This window comes from Rhopalosiphum maidis, chromosome 2, assembly GCF_003676215.2.
Source record: "Rhopalosiphum maidis isolate BTI-1 chromosome 2, ASM367621v3, whole genome shotgun sequence".
Taxonomy (NCBI): Eukaryota; Metazoa; Arthropoda; class Insecta; order Hemiptera; family Aphididae; genus Rhopalosiphum; species Rhopalosiphum maidis.
This window is the reverse complement of record NC_040878.1, coordinates 3,859,482-3,885,970: the sequence shown is the minus strand read 5'-3', so window position 1 is coordinate 3,885,970 and position 26,489 is coordinate 3,859,482. Positions and strand designations below refer to the sequence as shown.

Below are 26,489 nucleotides of genomic sequence, written 5' to 3'. Positions count from 1 at the left end.
TTATTACAAAAAATGAAAAAAAAAATATAAATACACGAATCAAAAACACAACAACAAAACAATAAAAAAAACACATCGGACGACAAAACGACACAAAAAAATCGATGATATGTGGTGGGGGGGGGGGGGTACGAGATGGCGTATTCGGTGCAAAATATCGTGAAATAAAGGCCACTGGTCACCTTTGCACATTCTCGCGACCGGTCCTGCGGGCAAACGACGAGTATCGTGGGACCGTTTGTTCGGGCGCGCGATGCGTCGACCATTGCGGAGGACGAGGCTCGGCTGCTCAGGCCGCGCGGAAGCGACGGTTAACGGCGATTGTGGTGCTAGTGGCGCGATGTCGTGCGCTACGACGTACAGTGGAGACGAATGACGATTCTGGCGACGGCCGGCGGTGACCGGAACACGGGAAGAGCTTATATAAGTCGGCGCTACGGAACCGGCGGCGGGACCCGGCCGACGGGATCGCTCCGCAGGACGAAAAAGAGAGTCGGCGGACTGCGCCACGACGCGCGCCGCAGTCCCAATACTCTCCTTATATTTCCTCCCACAGGATCTCGTCGGCCGCGTCCGGTGATCGCCACCGTCGGAGTCACACGCGCCGCCGAACCCTGAAACCACGAGTTTCCGCGAGTCCGGCGTCGCTGACGTCCGAGTTCCTAACTCCTCTACATATAAACTCATCCCGCCAATCCTGAGTCGCCGCCGCCGCCGCCGTAACGAGTCGTCATCATCACCGCCGCCGTCGTCGTCGGTACCGTCGGGGCGGAATCGTTGCCCACGTCGGTACCATCACTAGCCACCGAGTCGCCGTCTTCCGTCGTTCCGCGCGTCCCGGACGTCCGGGTGCCCGTACAACCGCCAGAGGGTCAACCGCATCACGGCGACCGCGAGCGCGCGACCCCCGCGAACCCTTCGCGCCCGCAGGTGACCGCGGAGAATGTGCTCGGGCGACATACCGCCAACACCGTCCGTGCACTTTCTCGTACCCCCCCCCCCCACATCACAATTCGTCGTCGTCATCATCTTGCGACCGATGTTTCCGGCCTAGGGGGCCATTTTTCCGGGACGCTATCTACGCCGAATGCAGCACGCTCCCAACACAAAGCGCTTGACGCTTCGCCAAGCCGTGGCAAAACGGCGCGAACGGTGCGGAGCGCTTTGCGCGGGCGTCTCATCCAGGCGAAGGCAACCCACGATCTCGCCGAGACTATTTCCGACTTCCGGTCCTTTGGCCGGCTCCGAGATCACACACCGGTCCTCCGCGACTTTCCCGTCGTCTGATTGCCCGTTTCCGTCGACTGCGGCAGGCGTTCCTAGTGTGCAGGAGGTATCGATGACGTCCTGCTGCAGCGCGTCATCGGGCGGTGTGTCCACGCCAGCCGGCGGTCCACATACCGACGACAACAAATATTCGACGATATCGCGAATCATTAATTCAGCGGACTCGTCGGAAGATTCATCAGCGGGCTTTTCGGCGGAATCGTCGGCGGAATCGTCAGCAGATTTGTCGGCGGACTCGTCGGCAGATATGTCGGCAGATTCATCAGCGGACTCGTTACCGGACTTTTCAACTTCAATCATGATGTTTTCGATTTCTGAGATACGGTCTTGGATGATTTGAAGCTCACGGAACGCGTAGTCCAAGAACGCATTGATATAGGTGAATTGAGAAGCCATTTTTTAATGAATAAATGTGCAGTTGTGTATACACGTCTTGCGATAATGATTGACAAATAAACTTGTTTAGAATATCGTCGGTAGCCGCCGTGGCAAAATCACCCTGACGACGAGCACAGCGTTGTTTATTACAAGCCAGCAAATACCTGTATGTTCATCAATTCTAATTGCGGTCGACATTAGGAATTTGCGGATCCGTTTATTTTTCCGAACACTATTATTTTTATTCATATATTATATTATTTAGTTTTTAAATTCGAATGCAGTGAAAATATATTAAAACAATTGAACATTACATTTATTTTAACCTTGAAGAATACATTATATATAACAGGTATCGGTTATTTTTCAATCATTTTAAATATCAAACAAAACTTCTGCGACTCCTGATCGTGTCGTACAAAGTATAAATAATGTATTTTCAATGGTTATTCAAATTAAATTATTATCTCGATTGTGTCTTATGTATTTTAATGTAAATATAATATAGCACATTCAAGGGAATTAATAATGTATTTTTGTATTTCACACTTTATAATTCTTTTTCGTGTATGCCTATAATCAATTCGACTATGTATGTATTTAATTATCTACGTTGCACTTATAATGAATTTTAGTCTAATTTTTCTATACATAATATACAATATATCATGTTACAGCGTGTGATAGACTTTTGGATTTCAAACGACTGTATAAGAAAATCATGCTAAGTAATTTTAATATTTAAAAAAAATGGTATAACCTTTTAGACATTTTTCAAAATGTTTTACTTAAATACAAAAAAGTTAAATATCTTTAAATAGCGCATACATCTCCAAATGTAAGTTTTAAATTGATTTTTGAAAATGATAATACCAAAAATTCTAGTCTCTACTCTCTACCGTTATTAATTTATGAATTAAAACAAAAATAACATGGGATTTTTTCCGCCGTGCGCGAAAACATTGAATCGTAATCATGTATGCATACATATTATGTTATTAAAATTATGATTAAGTATAATAATAATTATATTAATCATCGGTTTCTAGGTGTACTTTACGAAAATTCCTATCAAAAAAATAATAACAATCCATTTCGTCTAAATATATTATTGAATTTAGATGATGACACGATGTCGGCCAGTTAAAAATGTCTGCGCTCATTTGTGTTAATAGTCTCATTTATTTATTTATATTATTATTGCGTATTTATTATTTAGTCGTATATATATAATATATAAATATTATAGGTACTAATGATTTATATAAATTTTAAGCAACCTAGGGAAAATATTTTATATTTCTGATGAGAGTAATTATTGTATAATTAGTAGGGAAGGGTCGAGAGTATGAGTAAACACAATACATAGATTGGTATTAGGTACTAAGTAGTTAGTTATCTAAAAATAGTTAAAATATGAAGGTAGAGCCGAAAATCAAACCCACTTTTAGGTCGATAAGTACTTACAGAAAATAAAATAAAAATATAACATGTAACAGTGTAACACATACAAATATTATATAGGTACGAATCGTTCCTATATATCCGTTGATAAATCGAATAGATACGAATTAACAAAATGCAAAGAGGTACGAGACGATTTAATAAAGATTTTTTTCAAATAAAATTTGTTTAATAAAAACAATAAAATAGTAATAATTTTTTAGCGAACTGCATTCGAAAACGTAGCTGCACGATAAAACAGGACGCGTTGTCATCATTCGAAGTACCAAGGTTCGACTGACCGTGGGTCGTTGTGGAACCGTCGGTAGAACGTCTACATACGTGAATACGCACTCCCAGTCTTTCTTAAGAGAAAGTCCCTGCAGAGGGCAGTGCATGGTTATAATTATACGAATATTAATATTTTTTGGAGTCGACACGTTTAAAATGTAACTTAAACTTCACTGTTTTAGAGTAGATAAATTCAATAGTAAACGGAGCGAAAATTACGCGTGCACACATTACAAGTGCGGGACACGGAAAGTTACAACATACAGTATGGCTTAAATAAAATTATCCAATTTTTTATTGTCTTTGCCAAATTTATTTTGTCGTGAGTAACCCGTAGCTAGGTAATACCACAGACAGTTATAGACTATTATTTTTGGTCGTCATTGTTAATTATTCTATTTGATAAACAACAGAACGTGATTGCTTATTTATAATGTTTTATCAATTTAGTATTGACGATAAATATTATTAGTTAACATTACATTTATTTAACTATTAACTATTATTTTAAAATGTTACGATCAAAAAAAGCAAAGCTCATTGCGGAATCTGCGAGATGTAAATTTGTAAGTACCTACTTATTTTACCACTTTCGTATCAACATTTTACACTAATTTTTTTCTTTATTTTTATGACTTAGTATTTCAAATTTTAATTATGTATTATATTTAAACCATTGGGCATTTTATGAAAGTCTACAATCTGGGGAGACCGAAGGGCAGACTGATGACTAGTTTAACTTATAACATTTTACTCTATTTTTTTGTTTTATTTTTATGACTTATTATTTTAAATTGTAATTATATATTTAAATCAGTAGTAAAAGCATACTACTTGTTTCTACAACTAATTCTTACAACATCGGCTTTCTCAGTGGAACTCTCAATAACGGCAACATTCTGGTCTAAATCAGCTTGGTTCTTTTGCATTTCATCTATAAAATATACAATTTAATTTATATGATTATAAAATAGATATACACGAAACCCTTTCAAAAATAAAATTTGTTTTGAACAATAATTACTCGTTTCAGTCTTGATGTTTATGTTGCTCATACTTTTATCATTTGATTTCGACCGTCGTCTAAGATATCTGAATAATCTTGCTATATTATTTTGCATGTATGTTGGTTTATCGTTATCATCTCTAACGATATTGTCATTACACTTTTCAATCTTGAAAACTTACAGTTCCAAAATTGATTCGTTTGTTGCCATTTCGTCTACAAAATGTACTATGTTTTCATTGCATTTGATTATTATATGCATATATGCAACTATTTAAAAGGTTCCACACGGTTTAATAAATATTTACTTTTACCGGGATTTGAGATCTCTTCGTTTAAATTTGTGCCATTCAGATCCAAACCATGACGTAACTCTGCTGTCTGAGGTTTAAGTATTAATGTTGGTTTGACATCGACTATCTCGATATCAGTAGAATTTTCAATAACGGCAACATTCTGGTCTAAATCAGCTTGGTTCTTTTGCATTTCATCTATAAAATATACAATTTAATTTATATGATTATAAAATAGATATACACGAAACCCTTTCAAAAATAAAATTTGTTTTGAACAATAATTACTCGTTTCAGTCTTGATGTTTATGTTGCTCATACTTTTATCATTTGATTTCGACCGTCGTCTAAGATATCTGAATAATCTTGCTATATTATTTTGCATGTATGTTGGTTTATCGTTATCATCTCTAACGATATTGTCATTACACTTTTCAATCTTGAAAACTTACAGTTCCAAAATTGATTCGTTTGTTGCCATTTCGTCTACAAAATGTACAATTTTTTCATTGCATTTGATTATTATATGCATATATGCAACTATTTAAAAGGTTCCACACGGTTTAATAAATATTTACTTTTACCGGGATTTGAGATCTCTTCGTTTAAATTTGTGCCATTCAGATCCAAACCATGACGTAACTCTGCTGTCTGAGGTTTAAGTATTAATGTTGGTTTGACATCGACTATCTCGATATCAGTAGAATTTTCAATAATGGCAACATCATGGTCTAAATCAGCTTGGTTCTTTTGCATTTCATCTATAAAATATGCAATTTAATTTATATGATTACAAAATAGATATACACGAAACCCTTTCAAAAATAAAATTTGTTTTGAACAATAATTACTCGTTTCAGACTTGATGTTTATGTTGCTCATACTTTTATCATTTGATTTCGACCGTCGCCTAAGATTTCTGAATAATCTTGCTATATTATTTTGCATGTGTGTTGGTTTATCGTTATCATCACTAACGATATTGTCATTACATTTTTCGTATCTGCAACACGTTACCAATTATGTTAGCGTCTTGTGCATGCTTCTTCATTTGCGAATCATCTATTTTTTGTTCTGGTGTTTCATATGTGCTTGTTTGAGAAACAATTTCACATTCGTCTGTTTTGATTACTGCTTCCATCAGATCTCATTTTATAGATTTACGTACTCCGTCCATTTGAATAGACTTTTCGTCAAACTTGCGGTGATACGTAAAAGTTTACTTATATAAAGTAAGTACAATAAATAACTTTGAACATAAAACTACTGAATCATTTTTACTTTTGATCACCCAAAGTACCAACGAGTTGAATTTTCCTTATCAAAGAGGGGCTGAAGTTAAAATCAAAGTATTATTTCTACTCCAAAACGTGTTGAAAGATACAAAAAAAAATTTAAAAAAACATACACCATTGTAATATCAATACATTACGTTCAGAATCTAAAATCAAAAAGAATATATATTATTATGAGTAATAAATATAAATATAGTAAAAAATACATTTTGTTATCTATGATAGTATAAAATTGATATCATTTATATTACTTAATACTAATGTATAAATTATTATTTTATTTTTTCATTGTCGTTGTATTACATTGGGGTATTTTTGTAATAAAATTTCGCCATTTTGGTCATCGATCTAGACATAATTCTTGTTAACAGTAAGATTATGATTAGTTTTGTTTATTAAGTATGCGTATATTGGTATATACTATAATAATTAAGATTCTGAGTGAAACTAGAGATGATGTATTTATGCTCGGTGGCGTAAATACCGGATAGGCAAGGTGAGCAACCGCCACGGCCCCACAACTGATATATAAATTATTTTAGTATTTTTATATGTACATCTATGAATTGAATCTATAAAAAAATATCGTACGTGAAGCCACGAACTAAAATACTAAAAAATATAAACATGAAAAATGGTAATTGAGGATCTAGTTATCAGCCCTGGAGTTGATTTTAATGAAACATATGCTCCTATTGCCAAGCTTAAAACTGGCCGAGCTATACTAGCACTCATAAATTAAAAACTAAATTAATAAAATAAATTTATTTATTTTCCTATTTTGTTCTTCAAAAAAATAATGTAGGCAAAAAAAAACGAGAAAATTTATAAGTATAGGTGATGAACACGACGGTTTCCAACACACAACGACAACGAGCCTACTATTGTTTCAACACAGGTTGCAGGACTGTTGACACATAATATGGACAGTTTATTCAAACGATGAAACGGATTCCCGCAAGTGACGAAACATAAATATTGGATATGAGGACGAAGTAGATTTAATGTAGATAAATTTTAGATTTATTATAAGATGTATGTATATTTATGTAAAAAAAAGGGGGCGAGAGATACATACGAATAATTAATTATAAAGAGCAAGAGTGTTCATAAACTATAAAAAAAATTAGGTTAGTGATTGAAATTTTACAATAATATCAACATAAAAAACAAAACGCGATGTTGACATCTGCAAAATATTACTTGGATTAAATTATTCATACATTATCATCAGATACTGATACTTCGGACAACAGGTATAAGACACTCACTTGATAAAAAAAATATTTAACATGCGTGTGATCGCACTTTTTAGTCAAAAAAAAAAATAAGTTAATTTTAATAAATATACATATAGACATATATGCTGAAGTGCAGTCTGTGTACAAGCATATCATGTCAATATCAATCATCACAATACCACAGTGGTGTAAATATTCAAATTCTAGTAAAATTTCAATTAATTAATAAAAAATCAATCTTAAAAATATGTTCATAAAAAAAAAAAATCATTGTTAAATAAAAAACGATTCATATTGTAATTTTTTTTTTATTAAATATTTAAATATAAATAATAAAAGGAGGAGGGTAATGTAATGAACGTTACATCATTATTTATAGTCAATAAACATAATATGTACAACACACAGCTATATATTATACATTTTATATACATGCTGATTGGATACTAAGTACTCCCCCCCTCCGGCTTTGTTCCACATTTGTTGTAAAGCTTCGGCCAAATACCCACATGTGAAAGGACGATAGTTCTCCGCGACTATAATTGTCTATACTGACGTGTGCGTGTTATACACAGATTTTCAAATATATTTATATTACAAGTAATATATTATGACAAAAATTCATATAAATAATAATATATCTGAGCGCGAACGACACGGTAACGTGCGAACGTGACATGGCCCGACACGTGGGTTTTGGTGTGCCAGTACGCTGGGCACACGGGTACGGCGAGTATAGAACACCGTGGCAACCACACAACTGGTACGAGGTACAACGGCACAACGGCTGCGCGACAAGTCGACGATCCGATCAGGACACGGCGTAACCACCCGGAAGGGAAAAGCCACCGGCCGCGGTGACCTTTGGTCCGGTCGAAGTGCGCCGACAGGGTCGGTGTTCGAACAATAGATGTCATGAGTTCAATATTGTTACTTATTGTTGCTAACAAGTCGTTATAGTTGTTAGTTCATTATTAAATATTAAACGTAATATAATATTGTATTAACAAATATATCGAATATTGTCTGGTGTGTTAAATTAAATGTTTATGAAACAAAAGAGAGTATAATACAATATAGTTAAATAAGTTAAATTTCAAAAAGGTGTTTTTGATTCATATATAGGTTAGGTTAGGTTAGGTTAGGTTAGACATAAAAAAATAATCATATTATTGTTTCTATTTTTTTTAATATGTACCGTTTAATCTAATCAAACACAAATATTTATAAATAAATTAAATTCAAATAATTCGACGATGGTGAGTTGCGGCCCAGGTTTATGAGAGGTACGTACGAATTGCGGTCAAACAATAATGTATATATTACATACATTATATATATATATATATATATAAACATCACAATATACGTATTTATTATAATATAACGTATTTTCTAGTATAAATTGTCGTACTTATATTAATATTTGTACGTAAAAAAAATAAAAGCATTCATATATTAATAACATTTTTTTGTGTTTTAAGAATTTAGTAGGTATATATAATGATAATAATTTTAAAAATAAAAGTATTCGCTTATTACCTAATAATATGGTACAATAATTTCATTGACGAAATGAACGATTGTTTTGGCGATAATTTAAAACTCAACGATTTAACTAAATCAAAATTATGTATTTCTTATAGCTCGTGTTTTGTCATCTGTTATCTTATGAAAGATAACAAATGATTTAACGATTTAATGATTTAATGATTTCACACATTTTCTATGTTCTTACATTTTTACTTCTGCATTTTATGTATGTTTCAAATTGAACTTGTATATATACTAGTTATATATTATGTTAGGATGGCTAGTGTAGAACGACATGTTTAGTTTTGAATGAAAACTTTCACAGCTGTTAGTAGTACGGTTGCAGTTAGCAGTGAACTGTGCCCAAATATTCGGGGAGGGGGGGCAATAACGTCTGGAGACATATAGTTTTCAAAAATGTAGTCTGTAAATTTCATAATCTGGTCAATTTCAGCGGCCTGTATTGCCAAAAATTCGTCGGTAAATCAGCCTATGACGTTTTCAGGCTCCAAAAATGGTAATCAATCCAAAAAATATTACAAATAATGACTATCGCCTGTGTTATTATTGTATAATTTAGTATGTCTTAAACTTTGGATTTTACTCCGCCAACTTTGTACTAAATGAAATCTACATCCTCTTATTTATGCATTAGGGAAGACTTCCGCTACAGCACTATGTATTGCTGGTTCAAAATCTATAAAAATGTCAGTAGGAAAGCACGATGTACCAACGGATATGGAATGACGAATTACACGAATGTTGAAATGCCCATGCGTATGTAGTACCAGCGGCGGATTTAGGTAGGTGGTGGTCCCTGGACGGAATGCATTATGCGGGCCCCTTATACATAAACGAGGAAATATATTATTTTTACTTATTAAATAACATTTATTATCAAATATTTAGTAGTATTAACAATTAACGACTTATTTAATAATAAATAATTATATAAACAATCTTAACTAAGAATGATATTATTTTTATTTTATTTTTATGATTATTTGTTTTTAGAACAGAAAATCTAATAAGAACGGAGCAAAAAGGATCTTATTTTAAATCTATTTTTATTTTATTTTTTATTTGATCAGTTTATTACTAGTATAACCTGTGTTATTAATTGTAAAGCTATTTACTATTTTGAAGAATATAATATGATAAAAATTAAATTGGCTGTATTTTTTTTATTTATTTAGGTGATTCCTCGCAGAAAAAAATGCCTAGGAAAAATAACAACAAAGCACTTTAAAAAAAAGAAAGATCTCTAAAATTAAGTTAAACTATAATTTTCAGTTTAATTCTACTTATACTAATGTCTCAAATAATCTTAATTCAAATTTAGTCCATGAAAATAATTTTGAACTTCCATCAAATAATATTTTTATTCCTCCTGTAACAGAAAACTTAGCAAATGAAAATGAAATTCATAATTGTTCAGATTTTTTTAACAATAATGATGATTCTTTATCGTCAAATAATACTACTCAATTATATAATGATCTTGCTGATGATGGCATTTCTAACACCATTACACGTAGAGATAAGATACGTTCATGAATTATCAATTTTAAGGTATCACATAATAGTGCCAACCATATCTTAAAAACTATGAAATTCGAGGGTTTAGACGTATCTAAAGATGTTCGCACTTTAATGAAAACTCTCAAAACACATGAAATTGTTCCTTTGGGACCTGCTGATGGTTCTTATATGCACTATGGTCTATGGGTTAAAAAATGTATTATCACCATAACTAAGTATATAAATTACATAGATTTTTCTAATACTTTGAAATTATGTGTACACGTAGATGAACTACCATTATTCAAAAGTTTTAAACGTCAGCTGTGGCCCATTCTTATTTCAGTTATAAACTGTGATAAAATATCTAACATTGTGCTTTCTAAAGGTATATTTCAGGGTACTAAAAAACCAATAAATATTGAAACCTTTTTAGTTAATACAATTTTTGATAACATAAAATTAATTGATTAAGTAATAAAAGTGACAAGTGCTTCTTAGACGGTTGACACTCTATCCAAATATTATAATCATTTACATAAACGTATTTTTAATACAGCAACAGATTCAGGATAGTTGTTCGATTCAATTTTGGCTAATTTATTAAGTGTTCCGCCAAAGTTTCAAAGTAAAAAGTCTTTGTATAATACAAAATAACTTTAACGTCAATTATATTCGTTTTAGAAAAATATAGTTCATACTACTGAGCATTGAGTATATCTATTTAATCCGCTAAAAGTTAAAACTAAAGAAACTATGGCAAAACATAAAAATATTGCAGAGAGTACTCAACTTAGTACCCATTTTGTATTAGGCGCACTAAGATCACAGATGTGAGGTATATAATAATTTATTATTATTAATTATTAATAAACAATTAGTAATTTTTAGTTTATTGTTTTAGACTATTCATAATCTTATAGGTCACTTTCTGAATATAATTAGGATTAAAGCGTACAATTCAACAAATTTAATAAATTGAAAGATCACTTCTATTAATCCTACAATAAGTAATTGAACTTAAGTACCAGATAATTAGACGAAAACTATGACTGGTGAGCTTTTCTTAAAATATGATAGTATTGATCACATAAAATTCCATATAACAATATAGACCGACTTTTTACTATCAACAACAATTTGAACAATTTACAATTGATGGAACAATATGAACATTAATTATGAGATGGTACATTTTCTTGCGCACACCTAGTATTTTTAATCAACTCTATATTATTCATGGAATACATTATTTCAAAGTTATATCAACTATTTTTATTATTAAAATTTATATATTAATGTTATTATTTATTTATAAATGTTTTGTAATTATTATATTATAATCTATAAGTATATTTGTTTTATGACTTAACATCAAAATCGTTCAAAATTAAAAAATAATAATAATAATGTTTAAAAATAACTGATGAGATTAGACATATTCTTATTTTAATAAATATTATTAAACAATAACAAAACATAATTATTTACCTACTAAACTTTTACCAATAAAATACATTATCTGTCACGCAACAAGAGATATAATATTTGCTTTAAGTCATTTAAATTGTTCTTAAAAAAAATTAATATTAATTTTGATCCTCTAAATTCAATGTTTTATGAGATAATGAAAAAAAAATAACTATTGATTAATTAACACACTTTAATAATATATTTATTCATAATAAGTTATTAAATTTACATTATTTCACAATTAATTAATAAATCATAGAAATATTATCTGTAGAAAAGAACAGACAAAAACTAACTAAAATTGAAATGTCTATCAATTCTAACGTAGCCAAAATAATACTGGCAATGAAAAATATATAAAAAAAATAAATTTGGGGTCAAGTAGGTATAAATAAAATAATATAACAATTATTCTGTATTATTATTTACAAGAAAAAAAAATATATATATAATAATAATAAGTATAATGATTTGGGACTTGATGACACACTTATCGTCTAGACGTCGGCGGGGCTGGGGTATGTTGCATACAACCCTCAACATTTTCTGGCCAATCACAAACATTTTCTTTCGGGTTAAACACTAAATTCGATGGACATGGCATGTGATGTTTTCTTTCGCCTTCGCACATGTAATACATCGTGCAGTCAGCTTTATCTGGATGATAAGATATATGACCATCTTCTTCTTCGCATGTCACGGACGTGGCTAAATAAATAAATGAGATAAAAACATAAACATTATAGAACTGTTCACACTATAAATTACACATTTTATATTATGCATAATATAAGTATTTTTAAATGAAGCCATTAAATTAACTGTTTATCCGCGTGATTCTTCCAAAAAAAAAAAAATTATGTAAATTAGATTATATTTTGTACAATGTTTTTTTTTAAATATACTATCGCTTAAAATGTGATAGTACCTATTAAATCGTATAAAATATCAAATAAAATACGTTTAAAATATAATTTTTTGATTATTTCAATTTCAAAACAGAATAATTTCTACTTAAAAGTTCTTTTGCTAATTTTTAGCGTAAAACGTACCTAATAATGCTATTTATATTGTATTATACATTATATATTTATACATTATTATTATGATGTTCAAGTTTTTAGTTATTAATATTATCAATAAAATGCTGTAACAAAAATTTAATTTATATTGAGATGAAAATATATTTTTTATCGCTATGAATTTATGATTCATCATAATAATTATATAATTAAACAACAATAATAATTTGACAAATATTATAATATATTCATAGGGTTTTGAAATATAATTACGGTCTTTGGTTGTATAAACAGCATTTCTTCCAGTAGCTTCATATGGTCCATCGTATTCCAATTTAACAGTATATCCTGCAAGTTCTTGTTTCATGGCATTAATTAATGGATATTTACCAGTACCACATACACCACGATAATCGTCCATATCTACAGACCATATCATAACACCACCAAATCCTTCTTCCTTCAACCAATTCATCTACGAACAAATATCGTGTGATTAGTTCAACTTGGAACTATTTAAGATAACTACATAACATAATTAGGCACATTATCACTTATCCATACCTTGGTTTTAAGACTTCTCTCGTCGTCAAAACCAATCCACTGATCTTTTCTATAAGCAAATGGCACTTGTTGCTCATTGTCCCAGACAAGTGTAGTATTTTCCACGTGTAAGAAATCACACACCTAAGAAAATTTTCATATGTTTAGATCAAACTTATAATCGTTTATGAATTATACGCACTTCATAGTATGCCATAAAACCAGCTTCAGAAGTGTATTTTCCAGCTGTACCACCACCAGATGCAGGAGCTCCAATATCAAACTTGGCCGGATCAACTAATGTAAACGACCTTCCGTAAGTCGGCATTCCAATCATAAGTTTTTCTTTGGGGGCACCTTGTTTCACCCATTCTCTGGCACTATAGTCCTATAAGATTAAATTTCAATGTTAAATAATTGAATTAAAAATTGTATTTAAAATTATTTAGTTTTACTTACGACAGTAAGCTTCTTTTGGTAGCTTGTGGCACTTTCTAAAGGATATAGAGGGCTATTGTGTCCAACTTGACGTTCCCACTGTCCGTGAAAATCATATGTCATCACATTAATAAAATCTAAATACTTTGAAATTTCAACAACATCATATCTAAATAAAAAAAAAATAAAATAAAACATTAATTGTGGTTTATTGGAGATCAAGTAACGTATTACTTACCCAGCAGCAATTGCTTCAAAACTGGCTGGTACGGCTGCCGTCAATAATAGTCTTGGAAGACCAGAGCTCTTCGATTCTCCTTCGAAGGCTAATCGTAGTTCTTTCAGTAAATTGACATATGCTGCTTTATCATCTAGTCCTCTAGGATATTCCCAGTCAACGTCCAAACCATTAAATTTATGTTCTCTGAGGAACTCAATGGCTTCATACACAAACTGGTTCATACGGAATACATTACCAGTCAGTTCTTTAAAGGGTGTTGATCCAAATGCCCAACCGCCAATAGCTAAGAGCACCTTTAATTAACAAAATTATTAATAGTACATAAGAATATGACGTTAAAATAAAATCAATTATTCTATTTTTCATTAGTTATTATTTTACTTTAAGATTAGCATTTTTCTCGCGAAGAGCAATCATTTCTTTGTATTGATCAGTATCTTTCTCGTCAACATATGTTAGTTTGAAGTCTTTCAATGACCCGAAAGCATATATTACGTGAGTACATAAAGAAGAATCGATGTTATCTGGAGTAAATTTACCAGCACCGGGTCTCTTAATAGACCAACTAGTCATATAACATATAACTTGAGGTGCTCGCACTAAAATTAACAATAAAATATTGTATAACTATCGATAGGTATTATTTAAAATGTATAAATGCTTACCGTTCATGTCAACTACGTCGGTCTGTATAGCAGTAGATGCTTGAATTTTGGAAGGTTTGACCTTAGATAATACTTCACTGACACTTATTTTGATTGGTGTTGGCTTCGTAATGGTTTCGGCTATAATAGTGTTAGCTACTTTTGACCAATCAATGTCCTCTTTACCTCTTTTTATTCCTCTAAGCTCTTCTCTATTACAATAAATGACTTATATTAGTTAACGACTTACATAATTGGTTTTCATACAAACCTCATGGCACCAATTAATGGGTATTTAACATCTCCACCACAGAAAGTACCGGTAAAATCATCCATATCTACAGTCCATACCATAGCTCCTCCGTATCCATTGTCTTTAATCCATTTCATTTTATTTCTGATGGATCGCTCGTCATCAAATCCAATCCATTGATCTCCAGAAATTGCATAAGGTACTTTCATTTCTTCGTCCCATATATAGGTCGCACCATTCTTAAGTATTTCACAAATCTAAAGCAAATACAAAAAATAAAAATATACAATTGGTTATTTAAAATTCGAAATTATATATTCACATATTCAATTGTATTAATTATAAATTACTAAAAAATGAAATATTGATAAGATAACCTATTTTATACAATTTTAAAAAACAATAATTTAAGCTTAATGTATTTTATTAAAGTAAATGAATTTAATTTAAAATTAAATAGTATAAATATAACCCAATAATTAATCTCAAATTGAAATGATAAAATAATAATTTACAGTTAGTGATAAAAAAAAAAAATAAATAAATAAATATTTAAATACCACCATAATAAGTAAATTGTAATTGTTACATGTAAAATTAGCTCATAATAATTATAATTACTTCGTAGTAAGCTAAAAATCCTGCTTCTTTTGTATACTCTCCAGCTTTGCCACCACCAGATGCCGGTGAATTCACTTTATAGTTTGCTGTATTGGACAAAGTGAATGTTCTGCCATATGTCGGCATACCTATTATAAGTTTATCCTTAGGTGCACCCATCTTGGTCCATATACTCGCGGCATTATCAACGCTCAATTGTTTACGCCACTCGGAATCAGACGATGGGGAGTATAACGGTGCATTATGTCCAGTTTCTCTTTCCCATTTTCCGTGAAAGTCGTAGGCCATAACGTTTATGAAGTCCAAATATCTAATCGAATGAAATGAATACGTTTTAAAAAAAAATATACATGAAATTACATACATTTTTTTGAAAATAAATACTTACGAAGAAACAGCCGGAACGTCATATCCACCTTTGATGTTATCAGGACCAACAGGGACTGCAGCAGTTAATAACAAACGAGGTTTCTTCACTTCTTGTGCTTCGGCTTCAAATGCTTCTCTAAGTTCTGAAAACAAATAGTACCGGTATCAATCAGATATTTTGTAAATACTTATTAAAAATATAAAATGATTTATCATGTCATCTTATTAAATACCTTTCAATAAATGTACAAAGTTCTTTTTGTCGTCCTGTCCTTTGGGGTATTCCCAATCCAAATCTAAACCGTCAAAGCTACGAGCACGGAGGAAAGGTATAGCACTGTAAATAAATGTCTGCCTTGCATATCGAGTAGCTGACATGTCCTTAAACTTCTGTGTGCCAAATGACCAACCACCTAAAAAATGTAAAATCTCACTATAGGCATCTTAAAAATTACACGTTTCGATACAATAAAATGAAATATCATATTATCATTTATTATAAAATTGTTTCTTGATAAACTGATGAATGATGGTTGAATCTGAAGATTCACCTCATTGTGCCTAGTGACGTGTCAAAATATTATAATAGTAGTTGTAACAAAAAAATCTAATAACGAAAACTCTTTTTGTACTGTGGCAGATTAACTGTAGAACTATTTTTTACTATTACATTATATAAATGACAAAGGAAAATATCAGCGAATAATAATTATAAATGAACATGGATGGTTTAAATCGACACGATGAGTCATTTTATTATGATATACTTGTATATTTTTATTATTTTATCGAACATTTCAATAAACTTATAAACAAAAAACAATTTTCAATAATGAAAAATTAATAGCATCTTGAAAACAAACGAAATATTTTTTAAATTCAAATTTGATTATTAAACGTAAACACATTACTTTTATTTTGTCAGGTTTGTTGAAAAAGAGAACCTAAGGAACACTTATAGTGCTGATTTTTTATAGAAATGCTACTTTATAACTTTTATCGTTTAAATAAAAATTCAAAAATAATATTTGAATATTAATGTACATAATTATTTAGCTTGAATTTTTTTATAAACAATACTTAATTGGTATTAAAATAAAATAATAGATAGTATTTTGACCAGTTTAAAATATAAATACATTAATTAAAAATTATTATAATACCGTCTTAAAATTAAATGAATAATTAATAGTTATTTATACATAACATTTTATGACTAAGCGTCATATTGATACGAGTAGACCTAAAAAAAATTACATAATTTAAATTTTACAAAATTAAATGTATTATTTAATTACTGTGTTTATGTATATTAAATAATAAATACTTTATATTGATTACTAAATACTAAGAATACTATTTAATACACTCACCTAAAGCTAATAGAGTTTTTAACTTTGGATTGGCTTTTTTTAGGTTCTTTATTCTGTCGTATAATCCAACTTTTCCGTCTTTGCTTTCGTCATTCGATTCAAATGATGATAAACGTCCTTTTTTCAACCACCCGAAGGCAAATATGACGTGAGTACATAATTCCGGATCGATATCTTCGGGTAAGTATTTTCCTGTTTTCGGTCTATATTGTGACCAATTTGTATAGTAGCAAACAATCTGAAACACACGACTTCTATGTTAGGAATTTTCTAATTATCACCCTAATCCTTGACGCCCTAATAATAGAGAAAGCTAACAATAAAATAATACGTGAACAAAGAGCAGGTGTGTCCACATATTAATTATCGTACCTACGTAGTTTTTTTCATTCTAACAACACTTTAAAAATATCCTTGGCATTTACACTGTTTACACTTCGGCATCTGTGTGACAAGTCGTTGGAATTAATAATTTAACTTAACACATGGACAAAAAGAATGTCTTGCAAATAGGGTACCTATTATAGTGTATAGTCATTTACCACCAGGCGCATATTTTATTTCGTTTTTAGGTATATAATATTATTAAATGCATTCCTATAATATAGCAATACTATACATTAACACACACGTGTATTATATTAATTATGAATGTGTACTAGATAAATGTACAAATGTCAGTCATTAATGAATACCTACGGGTGTCTTGTAATTTACAGTGAAACTTTAAAGTTCATAAGTACGTAACACAAGTGCCGAGAGAATTATGAACCACTTGATTAGATATAATAGCGTAAAAATGAATAATTCGTATAGAAAAAAATGTACACACGCGTATACGTCGTCATGGTGTAATATAAAGGTACATAGTACATTATAGTACTTTAATACCTATACAAATACAAAACCACAAAATTAAACCCGTTTTGTTCGTATTTATGACTGGTTCACTTACATTATACGAGCATAACAGCTGCTGGTACACCTTAATTGTGTTATATCAAGAATAAGTACATTTATAATATAAATATATTACATTATAGTACCAATGAGTCATGATCAAAATCTTCATTAACAACGACCTGAGAGCACCTTGAATACGCTAATTTAATATTTACTTGTAATATTACGTCTACTGTTGTTGACGACTGTTTTAGATCATAGAAAAACATAAATAACTACTAATTACTTATTTATTGTTTTTACATTTTTGTTTTTTAATTAGTTCTTCGTCAGTTGAAAGTAAATCGTGAAAGTCAATAATATTTTTTAAGCTCACAGTTAAATAATAATAATAATAATAATAATTGAAATTCCACACCGAATTTTAATTCATAATGAAGACGTTTTATAGTCGCATGTATATTTAACTATTGAATTGTATTTGAACGACGGATGTTTCGAAATTAGAATTGTTTCGAAATTAAACTCTCGAAAACCAAATAGGTTTGGTTTCATCAAAACTACTCTGTCATTTAATTAGAACATGTCATTATGTTATTATCACTGTCGAAATAATATTTCATTACGTAACAACATCATATAGTCATTCACTGATTGAATAAGTATTTTTCAATTTAAAATCATAATCATATACGTGCCCTTCAGAAGATTTGTTATACATTATATACTTTGTTTTTTTCGTCAATTCTATCAATAAAAAAATAATATTTCCTGGCCTGTCATAAGTTTCATATGTTCGCATTTAGACACAAAAGGTTTTATGTATTTTTAATCGTATATGGTTTGGAGATGTATAGGTAAGGTTTCCTCAGAGCAAACCGTTGAATAAAATTGTATGCACTTCGATATTGACATTAATTTTCTCGCTCAATAAACACAATAACACAACAATATTGCGCTAAATAAAATTCAGAAAAAAAACCGTTTAGCCGAGTATAATACGGTTTTGAGCTGCACTTCCCGTTTCTTAAACGCGGTGAGAATTTACGTACCTTATAACCGCCATCGTCCTGGTTGTCTTTCGCTGTTGTCACGTGTTTTTCCGTCGAAGCGTCTGTACCCGACTTCCTGGTGGCAGTACGGTTGCGTATCTTAAACTTGTTAACCGAAGCCGATGTTTCCATGTCGACAACCGTGGAGGTGGCCGCCGCTGATGAATCTGAAACTGCAGTAGTTTCCTGCTGCAATTTGTTGCCCGTGGGCCGCCTCAGTCTTCTTCGGATTGCTATAAACGAAAAGTTTTAAATTTAAAAAATGTTAACACAAGAATCAGCTGGACACATGAAATGGAAGTTCTGTACCTAATATTAAATTTGAAAGAAACGATAAATCATAGCTAAGAATATCTGAGAAAATAACCACTTGAACAAAATCTTCAAAATAACACCGACAATTACTTTTTGTTAACAACCCTATCCTCTCTTCGTATTAAAAATATAAAACATAATTTAAGTATTTTCAATAAAATTGTTGTGTAACTATAAGTATATTATATAAATGGAATTATACATTAATAATTAATAAACTAATTATAGTTGAATGAATAAGCCTGTACAACAAACAGTTTAAAGTTCTAAATAAAGATAATAAGAAATAATATATGAGTAGATTTAATCATAGTTGATTTAATAATAAGTAGGTAAAACTAAATACATTTTGAATCCATTATCTCTTATACTTTATAATAGATATTAAAATGATACGGAATTTTTATTACACTATTAATACGAGTAGAAAATGTTTAATTTCGTGTAATAGTTAAGATTGATCGAATTATTTAAAAAAAAACTTGTGCTTATACTACGTTTTTATTTGATTTTTAGTAAATAAATTATATTTTTCATTATGTTTTTTTTTTTTTTTTAGTTTATTTATGAATAAATCATTATCTGATTTATAGTTATGGAGCTTCAAATGTATCATATTATTATCATCTACAATGGTTTTAAATAACAATTTAAAACAAAAAGGATAAGATACATTTATATGTTGACAAAACAACACAATAAAATGTATGATTTAAACTAATGGTTGACAGTTAAATGAGATTCTCGTGTATTATTGTTGTATTATACACAGACATAATTTACATTTTATGCATTGTTCTCAATCCCAACAAACATAATATCTTTACTAAATAAGTTTTTATACAATTTGTAGGTATACAGATTTTCTGAACTTATTTTCTTCTTAATAATATTTAAGTTCCATAGTTTGTTAAATATTTTAGATTAATTATTAATAGCTATATCTTTTTAGAAGCATGTGAAATAGTAAATACTAATTTACATGTTTAATGTATACTATATATATACTTTATGGTATATGTAAAAATCTATAAACTACACAAATCTTTTTAAAGACCTTCAAAATTACGCTCTATATAAATCATAATATTAATATCTTGATAAAATTACTAAATATAAGAAATAAATAGTTGACATTTTGATTGGTTAAAACTTAAAAGCAAAATGTGAAAAGTGCTTAAGACAAAGAATATAAGAATAATAGCGTTTGATTGACACCTATTCCAATACTTCAACACAAGATAACCGTGCAAGTATCCACATCTCATTAAACATTATGTAAAAAACGAAAACACTCTGTTATTGGTCATAACTAATCATAACACATACACATACATTTTGTACAATACTCAATCACGTCATGATAAATCATTGATTATTTAAGACTTTATTAGCTACTCGCAAAGAAAAAATTTACTGATAACGATCTCAATTGATTAAAACTACTGGTTTCGAAATAATCGAAAAACATATAGAAATATAATATATTGTTTTTTTAATTCATTAGAGATACTGCTTACTCGTACCTATATTGGTATAATTTGTTTGAGAGATTTTCAAAAATATCTACCTATCACTATCAAACACGTTTTATGTTACAATTATTTATTTATGAGAAAAAATGGTAACAGTAATGAAGACGACCATGAACTAATTAGATTTATCAAAAAAAAAAAAAATCTGATCAAAACTTAGAAGATATAACCTTGTTAAAATAATGTTAGAACTTTTCTACAGAATAATATATTCAGAATCAATTAATTGGAACGTGGGAAGGAAAATAATAATATATTATATTCATGATTTATCACGCATTTATCTTTTTAAAGTAAATTAATTGGAACTTTTTTTTATTTCAAATTGGTTTGATATAATTTTCCTCTCAAACTCACGTGTAGGACGTGTACCTTAGTACCTACACCATATATTTTTTATATTTAATGTTTATCAAGACAATCAGGAAAATGTCGTAATTCAATACAAACACATGGTTTTTTATATTTTAACTCTGTAAATTCTTACATCCACGTTATCATATTAAATTATTTCATTCAAATATAAAATATATTCTATAAGTCTCTCGATTATTTTTTTCTTTACACATACAACTCATACCGGTGTTTATTTCAAGGTTTTTTCCTCGTCAAGCTTGTAACGCATTGCACATTTCATATATATATATATATATACGTTGAACAGCGAATAATAATATGATCAATACGAATTTGTCAGGCACGTAATATTATTATGTTGTTAACTTTAAAATTTATCGAAGCTATTTATCAGGGTATTCCTAAACATTGCGGTTTTAAACAATTAACGAACTTCGTGCTCGCACCATTATAACTTTTATTGCCCATACGGACCGTATCGTACGTATAATATATACTATTTCTTCTTGAAAAATCATTATGGTCCGTTGAACAATTTTTAGATAAAAACGTATCTGAAAGCAACCGGTTTGATGGCGATGGCATAAAATGATTTGACTCAACAACGGTGATAGATTTATATGTTGGGAAATGATTCGGTCGATAATCTAGTTTAAAAAGGAAACACAATCAGCGGTGAACCCATATTAACGTCGGTGTATATACATCTGTGTGTGTGTGTGTGTGTGTGTGTGTGTGTGTGTGTGTGTGTGTGTACACGAATATAATATATATTACGTTGAGTAACCGTCGCCGTCGGGAGCTGGTTGAGCTAGTCTACCGATACACGACAAGGGTGTAATTATTATAAGATATCATATATGTATATATTTATCCAAGTATAATAATAATATATGCGCGCGCGTGTGCGTGAGTGCACAGATCAGCTGGTTGAGGACGGACGATTGGTGCGGGTCAGCGTGAAAAACGAGAGCGTTGCGCACGCGTCGTTGACAAAAAAAAAAATAAAAATAAATAAATAAATAAAAAGTAAAAGGTGCGCAAAACGACCGTTCGCCTAGCTGAATGGCGAAACTGGTTCTCCGCGTGTCCGCCCAAAGATTATTATTGTCTGCGTCTGTCCGTCTACATTATATTATTGTTATAACATAAAATAAAAATAATATCCGTGTGGATAATATAGTTATTACACATGGATATAATATCAACTATTACTGATGTAAAGACACACACGATCTTTGATCACGAGACTTTTCGCTAACACTGACTTTTGCAGCACTCCGCGTATACGTTTCGGTTTTCGTACGACATCCATATCGCAACTCCCGCCAACGTCAGATTCTAAGTTTATAACCATTCGGCCGGCCGGCGTGTGAGACGTGTTTCGACGTGCGAATCGTTTTTAGTTATGTCTGTGTTATTATTTCGTATATTTTTTTTTCTGCGCATTTGGCAAACGCACTGTACGTTATGCCAAACGTTTAAATACGTTTACGGTTTAATATTTTTAACCGCATCGCGGGTCGGGTTGATTATCAAACATTTATAACTTACAATTTGTCGTGGGTGAAACGATAATAATTAACAAAAATATGAATTAGAGCAAATGTACATTCTAAATATCGAGTAATAATGTGAATTTTGTAATAAATAATAACTCTTTAAAATGACAATCGTGACTGTTATACCCATGAGCTATATTTTAAGAAAATTGTATAATAAAGTCATTATTCTGAAAGATTTCATAATATTTTTATATTCTAAATTGTTCATATACAAACTATTATAATATCAGATTTACTTCGAACTCGTAACCAAATGTCTAAAATATTGTATACAAATAATTTAATTCGACGTGTCACGTAGCATAATAAATTAATGTAGAGTTGAACAGGGACCCTCTTGCACCATCTGAGATTTCATTTGAATTACAAGTTATTTGCAACTATCGTGAATATAATGTTTATGTTAGTTATTCAAATTTTAAATGATATATTAATATGATACAATACAAATGTTTGTATATAGTTGAGTTTGAAATTTTTGTTAATCTGCAATATATCACATAAATAAATTATTATAATCTGGGAGTTAGAGAGTAAAGGAAAGTTAATCATTATTAATTCTTTTAATGAATTTTCAATGTTTTTATTCAAAAAGAAATCAGCTTATTATAGTAAAACAAATAATAATATTAAATCAAGTAGTTTTTTGGATGCAATAATTTATCAATGCTTTTACATTTATGATAATAAATAATAATAGAAAACTGGATTGTACAGAAATTAGTGAAGCGAGATTAGTGCCCACAATATCCCATCTAACACTGTATCCGGTCGCGCCTATTGTACAAATTATAACTCTCAAAGTATCAACTAATTGTAATATTATAATTTATTATTCAGTCTAAAAGAGTTTGGGGCACGTTACAAAACCAAAAATGGTGTAATTAGTTTATAATAAGTCTAAAGATTTCGAAAACGTTATAGTGTTTAAAAGCTTATAACAATGACAATATACGTAATGGCGAAAAGTTTTATATTTCGGTAGTTAATATATTTTAATGATTAAAATGAAGACTATTTTTAGTATAAACATCCAATTTTGTCAAAATCTAAACTTCAAACGCTTGTAAAAAAATTGTGTCTATATATTTTCGATATTTATATTACTACAAAAACTAATTATACTTAGAACTTTGTATTACATTTTTTAGTTTTGTTACGTACCAAACATCAACATTTTCATCAACATAAATCGTGAAAATCTAAGAATTTAAAATTTCTATAAATAGATAAAAAAAACCTGGCCAGCATATTTAAATTATTAAACGAATAAAAATTATTTATAAGTTTATAACAAACAAAAATAACAAGTAAAATTGTTGTAATGTTAGAATTTTATACCAATGTGCATAATTTAATTAGAATACGTTTTATTATGTTCTTATATAATTAAATGTAACTCGTTATTCTTCTACTGTTGCGAAATTAAATCACATAAAATATTACGAACAGGTACTGGGCCCGTTGTCTTATTTAAACCAGCACCGTAAAACTTTGCAAGTGTTTTAATTCTGTACATTTTTGAAATGATAAAATCAAATAAATTCTGAGTAGATAATACGGTCCTGTACGTGTACGTTCTCACAGTTTGACACTGATATATCATTTTAGGGCTGTGCAAGATTTTTGCGCGATCGAGTGTTTTGCAATTATTTTTATTATTTTTTTTCTCCACCGTCGTTTATCACTGAACTATTATATAACGTTATAACGCATTAACGTATACATATCGTTATACGAAATAAGCGTTTGAAACATGAATGGTCGATAGGAATGAATATTTGTTTGATTTGGCCGTGCGTCCCCCACATATAGGTATACCTAATACAAAACCGCGTGCAAGACGTATATTTAACAGTTACAATATAATATTGTTTTCTTCGGTAGGATTATGTCACACGATCGTGCCAGCTGGACAACCGGTGCAGGATTTGGGGAAACCGGTCCCGATGAAATTGCAAGTATTGCGCTTATCTATATAGGTACACCTATGCGCCGTTTTGAACCTTGACCCGCGGTACAACGACCTTGCAACACCACCGCCCGGAACCAGTGAAAGCGCATCGGACATCCTGCGAAGTTTAAACGATCGTGCGAATTGACCAGAGAGAAGACAAAAATAGTAAAGAAATAATAAAAAAACGTATGTTTGTACTATATAATATATAGTTACACTCGGCCGGGCTCTGCACCGTAATAATAGCCGTCGTGCATGTGCTTAGGGAGAAAGTATATATTATACGAGGCGATCACACAATATCGTTGCGTGAATGTTAAACTGCAGATATCGTACCTATTACCAGTTGCAAGTTACGATACCCCCGAGCAAATTGTACGAGTAATATGTGTGTGTGTGTGTGTGCAACTTCAACAGTTACTGCGGAAAAATTGCCATTGATAAATATAACACTGTGGTTTGGTTTCCAATGGCGTTATGTGTTTAGTGAAAAAAATTAAACCTACTAATCGGAAGAAACTAGATAAATAATATAGTATACTGAGTAGATATAGTTCTGATGAATTATGTTCAATCGATTCGAAGGGAAAGGTGAATAAACTTAATGTCTGAAAAATTTATAACTTTATAAGTAATATATATATATATATATTATATCATATTATGTACATACGAACTCTTAAACAGTGCGTCAAATAGTATACATAAATCAGTACAGTATATTATAATAACGATACTTGACTTTATTACAGAGTTAAACGACCTCTGAGCGAAAAATCGTCTACAGCTCTAATTTATACATATATATTAATAAACTAGGTGGTATGAATAAGTATAGTTACTCATAAAGATTATCGTTTTATATTAATCATCGCATTTATTAGGTAACACTCATGCGTTATACCTACGTAACGTAACGTAGTTGGTACGGTATCGATGAAAATCATACACTTTTTAATATTATGAAATGTTTATTTCTCTTTTGACTTAATTATGTGAACTCTGGTTTAAATAAAAAATGGCAAGTGTTGTATAATTCTCGAACGTTTCGATTATGTATAATAATAATATGTGTTCTTCTGTCATTCAGTTCACGGTTTCATTATTTATATCTTATAATATATTTTATTATTATTTCATAGTGCCTATACAACATAATGTACTTTAACAATATTTTTAAATGTTATATTAAAATTAAGCAATTAAAAACAAGAATAATTACTGCAGTCCTGGAACATACCTACTAATAATATAAGTATTAAGTATATCAAAAATATACGTGATCATATGTAATAACTATAAATAATATATAAATTACATGACTCATATTATTGAGTTGTTAGTTTTTTGTCGAACAGAATATTATATATTTATTTTCATAGTTTCTTACACTATCGTTAGAGTTTCTCCATACATTTCTACATTGCAGTAAATAAAATGAAAGTAACTAAACATTTTACATTTGCTTCATTGCTTGTGTTGGGATCTGAGCGCCGAAATGTGTGCCCTAAAAAGCCTATAAAGTATAACACGCTACTTC

The 26,489-nt window shown here is 30.5% G+C and overlaps 1 protein-coding gene across 1 annotated transcript in view; it reads right to left on the bottom strand.

Moving 5' to 3' along the window:
• Positions 1 to 12,061: 12,061 nt before the first annotated feature.
• The window catches only part of LOC113551213 (probable chitinase 10), a 31,808-nt gene continuing 17,380 nt past the window's right edge, over positions 12,062 to 26,489 (bottom strand). Inside the window, exons 3-16 of the mRNA XM_026953320.1 lie at positions 19,221 to 19,453; positions 17,266 to 17,503; positions 16,126 to 16,305; positions 15,912 to 16,035; positions 15,524 to 15,833; positions 14,921 to 15,159; positions 14,671 to 14,861; positions 14,387 to 14,604; positions 14,003 to 14,298; positions 13,786 to 13,933; positions 13,529 to 13,714; positions 13,348 to 13,470; positions 13,057 to 13,258; positions 12,062 to 12,469 (exon numbers count right to left, since the gene is read on the bottom strand). Of these exons, the coding sequence (XP_026809121.1) occupies positions 12,252 to 12,469; positions 13,057 to 13,258; positions 13,348 to 13,470; positions 13,529 to 13,714; positions 13,786 to 13,933; positions 14,003 to 14,298; positions 14,387 to 14,604; positions 14,671 to 14,861; positions 14,921 to 15,159; positions 15,524 to 15,833; positions 15,912 to 16,035; positions 16,126 to 16,305; positions 17,266 to 17,503; positions 19,221 to 19,453 (2,906 nt within the window). The 3' untranslated portion in view covers positions 12,062 to 12,251. The remainder of the gene's footprint in view (positions 12,470 to 13,056; positions 13,259 to 13,347; positions 13,471 to 13,528; positions 13,715 to 13,785; positions 13,934 to 14,002; positions 14,299 to 14,386; positions 14,605 to 14,670; positions 14,862 to 14,920; positions 15,160 to 15,523; positions 15,834 to 15,911; positions 16,036 to 16,125; positions 16,306 to 17,265; positions 17,504 to 19,220; positions 19,454 to 26,489) is intronic.